Below are 12,684 nucleotides of genomic sequence, written 5' to 3' on the forward strand. Positions count from 1 at the left end.
CCATGTGCTTCTTTTCATTTTTTTTTTTTTGGATTTACCATGTGCTCCATGGACTTAGCACACAGTGACACAGATCTAACGAGCCATGCCAACGTTTTTTGTCCTTTTTTTATTTATTTATTTCTATTACCATTGATCCACCAACCCCTATTGGCTTACCTACTTAATAGTCCTAAAGTTTTTGTGCTCTATTATGTGTTTTTATAAGGGCTATTGTAAGAAGGTTTGGGGTCAATTAGTGTTCAAATTATTTATTTCTTGCTTGCGTTTGCATATTACCACTGCATCCACTTGACCAAAATAAATGAGAAGTGAGAGGACATAATACAAAGTTGAAGATTAATATTGATTGTTGTATAGTATTTAAATCAAATAGAGTTTGATTTCAACTTCCCTTCTCCCAACATATGCTTTAAAAACACATGGAGGCTGCCTTTGGCTTACATCACATCATTCATGAATTTGGATTTTCGGTTTTGGGCATGCTTGATGTATATTTTATTGAGTTAGCATAAGCATACAAGGCAGGCAAGGTGTGATTCCATTTTTACTCCGCACAATCCTTGGCTTTGTGGAGAAACAGTCCTTGAATTTTTGGTGTGGAAGGAAGAAAATCTAGAACAAATTTCAATGAAATGAAATGAAATGATCGAGCTTGTTGACAGCTGAGCCAAGTTATTCTTTTGGTAGAATAGAATGGCCAGAGACACAGGAATGGCCCAGCAGCCAAGTTATTCTTCTGTGTAGAATGGAATGGTCAGAGGGAAAAGTTGTCAGGCGACCCTTTTGACAAGTCCATAATAATACAGATAGGAAAAATCTGTATACATCTGGATGGAATCAATTTGTTCGATGATGAAGGGATGAGTAGTTTTCTACTCTTCTTAATCACATATGTTATGGCATTCAACAAATGCAAAGACCTTTCACCCAAGTGGTAAATCTTGACACTTAGCTTTGACAATCTGATATATTGGACTGTCAGATCCATAAGAAGATAAAGTCTCTTAATTAGTAAAAACATTAATACTACGAAACTAGATAAGAACAAAGTAAAAAAATAACAAACTTCTTTAGGGGAGTTTTTTATTTGTTTGCCTGAATATGCATTCTTTAGTCAAACTGCTATCTCCTCAGCTTCATAAGCTGATATTGCACCTTTGAAATCAAATAAATGAAATATCAGCCAGCGTTAGTCTCTGTTAAACGGAAAAGCTTCTTCTTTCTTGACATGGATTAGGATGTCTCAGCTTGTCAGATGCATAAAAAGATAAGTCTCTGTTTATTTAAAAAACAAAAAAACAAAAGATAAGACCAAATGAATAAGAAACTACTTTCTCTTGAAGGACCATTGCATCAGTTTGCAGCCTTCTTTAAGAATATGTTGGTTTGGCAAAGGCATTCCAGTCCTTCACGGTCAAGATGACGCATCCCAGGGAGGAATTTCACTCTATCACTCCACCTTTCACCTCAGCCATAAACCACAACCCTCATTCTGCTTTATTAAAATTTTATACAGAAAGAGTTGGATACGTGGGCATTTGGTTTTGGCAAGTTTTATCCTGTTCGCCAATTAAATATCTAATAAAACTTTAATGGATTGATTATTCACCTGGTTATGTTAGAGTCGATGGAGTTTGCAGTATTTGGGGCCCCAAACATTTCTTCAAAATTCATTTTCATATAAAACTAGGAAAATTGCTAGCATAAAAGCCGATAACTCAGCTATCTCATCCAGCCATGTATCCTTGTCACAACATGCTCTGTTCAATTTTTCTGGTTTATTTTTCATATTGAAAAATAATGAACCTCCACATGTAATTTTGTCTTTTGCTTTTTTTGGTTACAGCGAGATTGTTAAAGAATAGAGAGAGCATAGACATGGCGAGTGTAATACATTTGAGTTATATATATAGTTCTACAAACAAATTTTAATGTCAAAATAAAACACAAAAAAAAAAAACCATTATCTCAACTTTCGGATCTTTGACCTTATCTCAACCCTACCTTTTTTGAATCTATTATCAGATCATAAGGCTGGTTGATACGATACAGTGGCACCAGGCAACCATTCTTCGCCTTGTATGAACGTTCCCACCGTGAACTTCCCAGCGTCAACATCTGAGAGAGTGGGCCTGTACCCTCCCCATTTCACCCTTTGATCCACGTTTGATCCAGGTCCACTGTTTTTATACTCTGCATAGAAAATTGAGCTAGGTGGGTCAACATTGGAAACCCATTCTTTCCAGCCCAATGGGTTCAAGAACGCCCCAATTTCTGACTGCATGATAACAGTAGTGGAGTATTCTTTCCAGGGCCTGCCAAGGTAGGTATTAGCAGTAAGGTTGCCAAATGCAGAAAGAGTACACTTCTGAACAGACATGCCAGAGTTTTGGTTAGGGTCCTTTTTGCCTTGTGCTGTGATAGTATTGAACTGGTTAGCCAAGGGTTGCCTTGGCTGGATGTTGCAGTTTTGGAACACAACGGCTGCGTTGCCAAAAATGAAGTCAATTGTGCCCAAAATGTCACATTCCCGGTAAAACTGACGATTGGAATGGGCATAAAGAGTGTCCTGGAAGGCATCAAATGCGCATTGGTAGAATACTGATCGATCGGAACCAGACCGCATGGCCACTGCTTGGTGCTTCGCTGCACCTGCTGAGTTGACAAACTGTATGCCCTTTGCAATGAATCCCTTTCCTGTCACAGCTGGTAATTCACACAAGAATTATTAGCACTCGGACTGTTTATCCAACAATAACTGAAAAATTATGAATGCATGAAAACTGTGAGGTGATTTTTGTTTGTTCAAAATTGAATGGGAATAAAATCATATAGAAAGTAAAGTCTTAGATTTAGTTCTATTTTAAGACAACTTTTCTAGAGAGTGGGCAAATTCAAGCATATAATCAATTGTGTGACATTTTCTGTTGGGGCAAACCAAAACAATAGTGCACAAAGCCAGCAGAAATGTCCCATGTAGCTGCAGTGCCAGGAAATTAATTTTATTCCGTGTCTTTAGGCCTATTTTCCCAAACTAAGCCTTCAAGCTCTGTCCGTTTTGATATCTCCCTATTCCAAGTCCAAACTTCATTTAAAATTGGCTTTCCAGGAAATTTTCCATCAAAAACTACCCTCCCCAAGGATGTTTTTTCGATTATCTCCAAGGAAAATTGAAACCAATCTCTCAGAAACCCGTTTTCTGTATTGGCATCAATGATCAAATGCGTTAACAACAAAGACTTTTCACCACATTTACATCTGCCGTTTTCCAGGCTTCAATACTAGTTTTACTGAAAATTTTCTAGAGAAACTTCCAATAATAAAAGCATTAAAATTGAGAATGGCCGCCAACATCAGACAAATGATCAGTTTTGATCCCCATCTGATGGATGAGGCCGGAGGGATGCATTGCAGGGCAATTTTCCTTGGATACACCAAGACATAGCTGGTTTGTAATGCTAATATTTAGTATACTATAACAGTTGCAGGCCTTATACTAAAATTGTTGAATTGGCTGGGACCACACGGACAGACACTTGTAAATCCCAAACCAGACATGCACATGGTAGGGCAACAAACATCCAGCATTACTTATTCGTTGATTGAAAATTTCAAAAGTAAGCGAGCAATCAACATTAAAGTGGAATAGCAGAATTTTAGGAAAGAGTAACACAACAAATTCACATGGTAACATGTAGGCACGATGTGGTTTTCTTTATCTTGTTCATATGAGAAGATGGTCATTCTGCTGGTCACAGGAACTCTAGCACATGGTTTAATCTTCATTCTGCTTTACGAAGTTTCACAAATCTAAGCGGCAAAGACACAACATAAACAGTTTGAGGGTTTATTTTCTTTGTTTGGGACATCACTGCTGGAGATATATTCCTAATAAAGGATTTCATAATAAAATTATCTTTAGGTAGAACCAGAGCAAATGTTAAATGTATTAGTAGACTAATATTTAAAAGTAAAACTTCATACCCTGTTTCATAAGGGAAGACTCAATGAATCCAGACCCGTATTTATACTCTGTTTCATATGCATCTAACTTGTTAAAGAGGGTTGGGATAAATTTTAGTACTATTGTTCATAGCTTTATCATCTTTCAATAACTCTTTTTAAATAAATCTCCACTAGAACTATGAGTCTAAAACTGATAAAAACACTTAATAAATAGTGGCATGGCAAATGCAAATTGAAAATTACTTACCGAAAGTAGCTGTAGCAAAGGTGGGAGTTCCATCAACAAAATTCAGGCTACCGGAAATTATAGTCTTAGTCTTGCCGTCACCGTAAATCATCACATTCCACTGGTGTTTATCCAGAATCACATTCTCAACATACTTGCCTTCCTTCACATATATCACGAATCTCGATTCATTCTTCTTCCCCACCAATTTCACTGCATCGTTAATCGTCAGGACATCCCCGGAGCCATCTTGAGCCACAATAACATTTGGGGTAGGGTTGGAATCTTGCAACAGCCTTCTTTCAGTGGGACTAACCCAATCTGGAAACTCTGAACCTGCTTCCTGAAACCCAAGCAACCTCCTATGAATTGGAATGTTGAAATCTGGCAACAAACTCAAAATTTTAGCAACGATAGCCAAACTGTTGCTGGCATATTCACTTGAGTTTTGCATGGCCGCTTTCACTTCTTCAAGAAGTGTGGCGTTGAAGTGCTTTGTAGTGTTCAACTCCTCCAAGGCATCTAAACATGTTTCTTGGTCAGTTATGGTTGTACTTAGCCAGGTCTTCAAGTCATTGATCTTGGATGCTGACAACAACCTTTGCCCTTGTCCAACTTCCAGCGAAGTTGCCGAGTCAGTCAGTCGATCCAAAGCGTCCTCAAACAGTGTTCCGCACACTTGTAAAGCAGATTTCACTTGGGTATTATTGGTTTCAGCCTGCAGCTTGCTGGGATATTGGGACAACTTGGAAAGCTCGTTGATGGCTACTTCTAAAGACAGCTTGAATAGGATTTCTGGGTCAGATGTGTTTGAGGATGCCATGGAAGATAAGCTGGAGAAGCAGGAAGTTGGGTACTGAGTCACACTACAAACTGTTTTGAGTGAAGCGGCTGGAGTCAAGTCAGTTGGGGGCACCGTGTTGGAAGACGAGTTGCTTCTCTTGTGTATCAAGATCCCTGCAACAGCGGCTATGATTACTGCTATTAGGACGGCTATGGAGATGATGAGGATGATGAGACGCCTTCGAGTCTTTCGCTTGAAAGCTTGCTCTTCGAGCTCATCAACTTTACCATAGCCCTTGAAGGACTTAATTGAATCCATAGCTTTTTTCTCAGCTTCCCTGCTGAGCTTAACTTCTCAAATGCGCTTTGGGTTATTTAACCTGAAATGGAGAAAAGGTTAATGAGGAATTGGGGAAGCTTTGTGGGGGCGTCCTTTTTCTTATAAAGAGAGGTAAAGTTAGGATCTCTCCTATGCTTCATTCTTAAGATATTATAATCAATACAGGAAATAGATTTTTTTTTCTGGTATTTACCATTAAATTAACATCATTATTTTCATTCATCAAACAAACATACTTATGCCTCTCTAATAATTACATCATTATAATTCAGATTTTTATAAGATTAAAAAAAACTTTGAATAAATTAGAAAGATCATTATCCCAGACATCAATGATTTCACCGTCCATAGATAAAATAATAATTTACACAAAAATATTATCTTTTGCTATGTAATTTTAGTAAGTTAAAAAAATTAAATATAATACAAAATGTAGTAACTTGTTACCAAGAATTTTGATGTAAACATGTTAATATGCAAATGTGGGTATTTTTGGGTTTCCATGGAACTCTGTAAGTAGTAAATCCAACCTGTAACCTAAAGTATTTAACTCAGATATGGTACCTTACATGGTCTGGGGAATAAAAAAAGAAAGAAACAGAGGAACCTTACGCGGTCGTGGATGGATGGATGAACCACGGTTTCGTTATTTTGATTGAGAAATGGTTGTGACAAATCAAGCTGCATTAAAATATTATTCAAGTTGAAGACTTAAAGACTCAACAAGTGTGTCCATCAATGCTGAAATAGCTGACGTTTATGAGCTTTGGAACCTGGACGGGTGAGGTGATGGAAGCATCGCAGCCTTATATCTGTCTCGTAGATGGAAACTTATGCTGCTGCCATCCACAATTACATCCCTTGGTTACGAAAATTCTGTGGACTACCGGCGAAATAGCACCATTGTTGTGGGCCTCTGGGCCCAAAACTCTTATAACATCTAGTATACTAGTTGTTGTAATAACAAGCGGGTGCGTCGCAGTTTATCACAAAATTTCAGATTAACATATATTCAACATGAAAATACTGATCATAATCAAAGTAAATATTATAAAGGGATATGTCGAGAGTCTAATATTTTGAATTTAATAAATTGAATTTATTCTTTTTAGGGCTTAGAAACAGAATACACAAAACTCAAAAGAATAGAGACTGCAACAATTTTCAGGAAATGATGCCCACTAAACCAATGGCCATTCATCCCCAAAACCTACAGCTAAGAATTAAATGGTCAAGATTCCTTTTAAGTAAGTATGCTTTTCAACTTACAAAAAAAATAATTCTAGACCCTGCAGTTCACTATGTCATTACGGTTTGGTCAAGGAGTTATTCTAGATATCCTTTGTAGAAAGCCATAGTAGCCAATAAAAAAGGAATGCAAAACCACATAAACACTGTTTCAAGAACAGTGCAAGAGATTCAAGATTAGCGTTGATGAATGAATAATTTTGTACTAGTGAAGCAGCTTCCTTTGCGCTACGTGTTAGGGCCCACTCATGTTGCTTAAAAATAAGTAAAATCTGAATATGACCTACTTAGGAGCCCACTGCGGTAATTCTCTTCTTCTTTTTTCGGAATAAGCACTTCATTTAATAAAGAATTCATCAGACAATCTTGATGTTTTTGGCCAATAATCATTGCTAGAATTCAAATACAGATTTAGGCTATAAGATATATGAAAAAAGACCTAGCCTGCTAAACTAAGGGGTATAAATGGGTCCTATCCTACAAATACTGCCAAGGATTGCTAGGCTAAGTTCACCAGGTAAGATTTTCGTTTACTTCACGTCCATTTCCCCTCCTCAAAGCTTTCTTACAAGTTTATCACAAACTTAATTAAATGCCAAAAGGGAGAAAGAATTGATCTGAAAAGGAAGCTTCAGCTGCATAGCAAACAAAATAAATAAAATGAAAGGGTCAACCAATTCCATTTTTCTTCTGCGTTACAACTAATTGGCTAGCCAGCCGCACAATCACCGCGTAGATATCCCTTGCGTTTGGAGCATGTGAAGTCTCATTATTTTCTATGGGCAACTTAATGTTTTTTTCTTCATTCAAACTATAATTTTATCAGTGGTTGGATGGCACTAATTTCTGAAGATTGACAATTTCCTTCCTTTTTATTTATTGAAGAGGTTTACTCCTCCTAAGTATATATATATATATATATTTTCTTTTTGTGTCCTTCTCACCTGGACGGATTCGTATGTGCTTCTTGGACTTGCTACCATGTGCTCAGATGTGAAACCTCACACTAGGCGTAGCTTTTATCTACGTTTCGATTTTGCTTTCATTTTCATGATAAACATTTTAAATTCAACAAAAGACCGTTTAAGGTAAGCTATATGAGACGAGCATGACTTTTCCAAGCGAGAATTAAGAAATTGAAGACGCATGTGTCGGCATGATTTACGAAGATTGTAGCTATATAGGCAGCATTTGAATGTTCCATTTGTCAAAATAATAGAGCTCTTAATAAATTTTTTACGTTATTTAAAACACCACAGCTGGTAACAGGGCCTGATATTATCTATGGGGATTTTCGATTTTAATGAGTCATGGGTGAGAAGAGAAGCCGACCAATGAAAGTGCAGTAAATGGACAAAAGGAAATTTGAAAGGTATAGTGTAGACATGGAGTAGAATAAACTTTATCTCCAGGGATTTTTGTCCTCAGATTTGTGGGCATCAATTCCTTGGAACAGGAAAAAGAAATGGCCAAACGGGGATTAACATTGTCCTCCCAAGTGTCCCACTTAAACTACCTTTTGCTTTTCCTTGGGTTTTATTTGGAAACCCACTAAACGGGGTGCCAGCATTTGGTTATGACTATTGTCATACTCCAGCAGAGCATAAAACATAAAGCATTACGCCTTGGTATGGAGGTCTCACATCTCACCAAGGCCATCAGGAAAATTTTCTTGTACTACTTGCGAGCTGCAATATTTCTCTAAGATAAGGTGATGTAACTTCGATCAAATTACATAGTATACAAGTTAATAATGAATTTTGTTGGTATATCTACTGAGGCTTCAAGAAACAGTACTTTTCTATTATTCCATAAATTTTTTCACCCCCCTTCCTAACAAACTTGTATAAATAATGGCATATCGAAGGCTATTAATTTCTAACTTAATCATGATGGGTAGTGCCGAGCTTTAGCATTTCCCGCCTAGGTCTATCCAAACCCTTGCAAATCTCAGGAAAATATCTGACATCTGTCGGAACGCGACTGACCCATTCCAGGCTGACAAAATGAATGCCGGCCCAATCTATGTGTCAAGCCCAATCTATGACAAAATGAATACTGGGTTAGTGTAGAGGTCATACCATGAGGCCAGTCGGCAATGGCTGATTTGAATGGTTTCAACTTTTAACATGATGATTGTCATGTACTGAAAATCACTGATAATATAAATTTGAAGAAAACCTTGGCATACGCTTATTATTAACCTTATAAGAGACATGGTCGCAAAGTAATCTCAAATCAACAATAAGGTAGGTATCTACATCACAGGACATGCTTCAACTTATAACCCAAGAGAGAAAGGAAAGCCTGTAGAGCTTAGCCAACTTCCACCAGCAATGAACCTGCCAGGACTATACGCCTGAGCTTCACTTGCACTAGTGATTACCTTGTACCCTTCCCATTTCACCCTCCCAGAAGTTCCAGCACCTGCCCCGGTGTTCTGGTACTCACCATAAAACAATGTTCTCAAGGCAAAACTCTCACTCCACTCGTGCCACCCAGCAGGGTGAATCACATCACTAATAACTGATTGCATTACAACAGTCCTTGAATATTCCTTCCAGGGCCTGCCAAGATATGTTGGGAAGTTGCTCGTAACAGACTGCAAATCAGAGGTGGCACCAATCCTACATTTCTGGATAACAATGCCTGTGTTTTGGTTGGGGTCAGTCCTGCCTTGGGCAGTCACCATGTTTTTCTGTCCTGAATTGGGTCTTCGAGCATGAATATCACAGTTTTGGAACACAGCTGCAGCATTGCCAAAGATAAAATCAACAGTTCCTGCTATGATGCAGTTCACATAAAATTGTCGATTGGAGTGAGCATAGAGAGTGTCTTGATATGCTAGCATGTCACATTCGTAGAATGCTGAGAGATCAGCGCCAACACGGAGGGCAACGGCTTGGTGCTTGGAGGGACCTGCTGTGTTTTGGAAGGTTATGCTCCGTGCAAGGAACCGTTCACCAACCACAGCTGCAACCACAAGGGAACATTTATGTCGGTTGATCGGGCTAACTTCCACAATCAATTAGAGACTTTATATACTTTAAACAGCATAAAATTCAAATACTAGAAGATTACAACGCAAGGTAAAAACAAAGTTTATTTGTCAAACAGTACTAGTAATCAGCACCCATGTGATTGTGTGTATATAAAACACTATTTATTAATTGGCTCAACTGCATCTTGTTGAAGCAATTTAATGATTCTAACGGTCTACTTATGATTGTGCAAGATAACATTAAAAAAAGCTAAGCATCAGTTCCCTGGATTGTTTGATTTCAGCTGAAACAGGAAAAGGAGGGGTCCAAGGTCAATAGCTTCCAGGCTAGAGCTTTTATTCAATAGCATCCGTAGAGTGAACTATTTCAAAGAAAGAAATGAATTTGGGGATTAGAAAATTTTTCTATGATATTCTTATCTTTGTAAAGAGGCAAATGCTCTATGGGAAACCGGCCCTCAGGCCTCAGCAAAGGACGAGACCATCTTTTAACCGGGACCAAGTAAAAGCGACAAAGTATGATGCTAATATACGCGGCTGCCCCAACTGCAATATCATTGCACAGCATGTGTTGGGCCCTTCCAACACCAACTCTGGAGCTCAAATCCAAACTGTTAAAGTTATTGGTATGTCTCGAATTGTCTAATCAAATTCAAAGAAAACCTAAGAACTTGTACGTTGGCTTGGTGTGTCCTGTGTGAAAGTGAAAGCACAAAAGATGTTCTGATTAAATGAGACAAGCAGACGAAGCAAGAGGGAAGCGTCCCAAGTCCCAACAGTCAATTTCATTCACTATAAGTCTACAATAAAAGAAGAAAAGCTTATCTGGAAAAATCAATGCTCAGCAGTGAACCACATCGATCTTGCCCTCACCTACAGAATGTTTGGATGAGGTCTTGTGACTTGCAAATATAGTATTTCACCACTCTAGTTCTTACTTACGAGTAGTTTAATAGCTAGTATAATGCATTTTGCAGTTAATAAATTATTTCTTTAAATTTTTGTCCAAACATCTGATTGCCTCCAGTTGTTTAACTTAAAAATAATTATTTACATACTAAAAGAAAAAGAACTTTCTGCAAAATATCGGGGATCAAAAGCTTTTCAGGAAGTAAGTTAAATTGACAATTAGTGTTCACTCACGACGTCAACCATGGGAGACATCACCACTCTCTACTTTTAGGATTAAGGAGAAAGGGCTTCACAAGAAAGTATAGTCTCATGGTGGGGTTTGCCTTTAGTCATAATGGCTTAAACGACGAGCACCACTTGTAACAAAGTAATTCGGTGGATTGCCCTTTTTGCATATGATATCTTTGGTCTGTTATGTACCCAATAGTGTATAATAGGATATCGTATTTGAACAATTGACCTTTAGGGAGCAGGCCATGTGCTCCCTAGCTAATTCTAAAGAGATAATATAGGAAAGTTTTATACAAATTGATTTCACAGTATGAACCGTTCTGCAAGGCTAGATGAGGGCCTGAGGTTCACCTCCTGTGTCATGGTCATGGACCCTATACCCATAGAATATGGGGGCGGACGGGTGGGGATTACATTTGATCAAGTAATCAAAATCACAAGCAAGACATTCGGCTCATTCAACTTGTAAATCAAGTTCAAGAGACATTAGGTTCTCTTTTGTTGTTCTTTACGAAGTTCATCATTTTAAAAAAACATTTCTCTTGAATATTGAAAATTAATCATGTGCTATATCTAATCCCAGTAATTTATCAGTATCCAGTAGTTCTGCTTTATGGTTTATATTTTTTTTTTTGACTGATGAATGATGATCTATGTTATATCTATGAAGAGCAGAACGGAATCAACTGCCAAACAGAGTAGCAGTATTCAAATTTCAAAAATAAAAAAAGAGTAGCAGGATTCAACCTAGAACCTTTTACGGTGGACATATAGTTTTTTTTATGTAAATTATACCCTACAGATTATCAAATTTAATTGATTTTCAAACTTCAGGAGATTTTTTTAAAAAAATTAAGTAAAATGTAACTGAACAAAGGAAAATTTACGTAAAATATAGGAAGTGAAAATGGACTGACCAACTGTAGCAGAGTGGAAAGTAGTGCTGCCATCAACCACATTCCTGCTGCCGGTGATGATCGTTTCAGTTCTTCCATCTCCCAGGAACATTATGTTGGTCTTCTTCTTGGGGACTTCCACGTTTTCTCTGTAGACACCTGCTTTGATTTTAATCACATACCTTTTGCTGCTACGCTGTGGTGCTTTGGCCACAGCTTCCGACACTGTCTTGTAGTTCCCGCTACCATCTGCCGCCACAACCACGTCAGGGGTCACCGAAGACGATTGAAGCAGACGCCTGTCGCCGGCAGACAACCACTCTGGCCAGGCAATGCCATTTTCTTGCTCCTTTAGCTTCCTGTTTGATGATGTCTTGAGCATCTCGTTTGCAATATCAGTGTCCGTCATGTTCTTGATCATGGCAAGTGCATTGCTGCACATCCTTTCAACATACTTCTCGCCATCGATCAGGACTTTACGGATTTTCTTGTCGGCAGCGTCATGAGAGAAACCATCCAAGCAAGTTTCTTGGTTGGTCATGGCAGCGCTCATCAGGGTCTTGAGGTCATCCGCGTGCTGAGTCAAAGATTTCTTGTTAGGATACTCATGCAGGTCCTCAACAGCCTCGTGAAGCTCGTCGAGGGTCTCATCTATAGTCTCCAAACAATCATGGAGAGCTGTCTTTTCACGTTCCGTGAGGCCCTTCTTTGCCAACAGCTTCTTAATTTTGAAGTAGTTGTGTTCAACCGCAGTGGTTGTGATGTTAAGGGACAATTCGATGACATCTTTTTTGCTTTTAACCTTTTTGGAGGTAGCAGCAGGAGCTGCAGCTACTTCTGAGAAGCATAAATCAGGGTAGCGTGTGATGCTACAAGCTGATTTTACTATGGCATGGTGGGATGTATCGGTTTCATCGGAGTTATTGCGTGAATTCACCCCGGCGACAATGCCAATTATAGCAGCAACAATCACTAAAGATCCAAACACTGCCAAGATAACTTTCTTGTGTTTCTTTGTGGAGGAAATGTGCTTTCCAGAATCAGAAATTTTGGTTAGGAGTTCTTTGATTCGGGTCAT

At 38.4% G+C, this 12,684-nt stretch overlaps 2 protein-coding genes across 2 annotated transcripts; both read right to left on the bottom strand.

Moving 5' to 3' along the window:
• LOC18596313 (pectinesterase 3) lies at positions 1,872–5,429 on the bottom strand. Its single transcript, XM_007024707.2, has 2 exons — positions 4,217–5,429; positions 1,872–2,709 (listed from the first exon to the last, which is right to left on the bottom strand). Exons 1-2 carry the CDS (start codon positions 5,295–5,297, stop codon positions 2,030–2,032), a joined length of 1,761 nt encoding a protein of 586 aa, XP_007024769.2. The 5' UTR covers positions 5,298–5,429; the 3' UTR covers positions 1,872–2,029.
• On the bottom strand, positions 8,732–12,684 carry LOC18596314 (pectinesterase). Its single transcript, XM_018123592.1, has 2 exons — positions 11,628–12,684; positions 8,732–9,539 (listed from the first exon to the last, which is right to left on the bottom strand). The coding sequence occupies exons 1-2, from the start codon at positions 12,682–12,684 to the stop codon at positions 8,848–8,850; spliced, it is 1,749 nt and encodes a 582-aa protein (XP_017979081.1). The 3' UTR covers positions 8,732–8,847.

Source organism: Theobroma cacao, chromosome 6 (genome assembly GCF_000208745.1).
Source record: "Theobroma cacao cultivar B97-61/B2 chromosome 6, Criollo_cocoa_genome_V2, whole genome shotgun sequence".
NCBI classification, from domain to species: domain Eukaryota; kingdom Viridiplantae; phylum Streptophyta; class Magnoliopsida; order Malvales; family Malvaceae; genus Theobroma; species Theobroma cacao.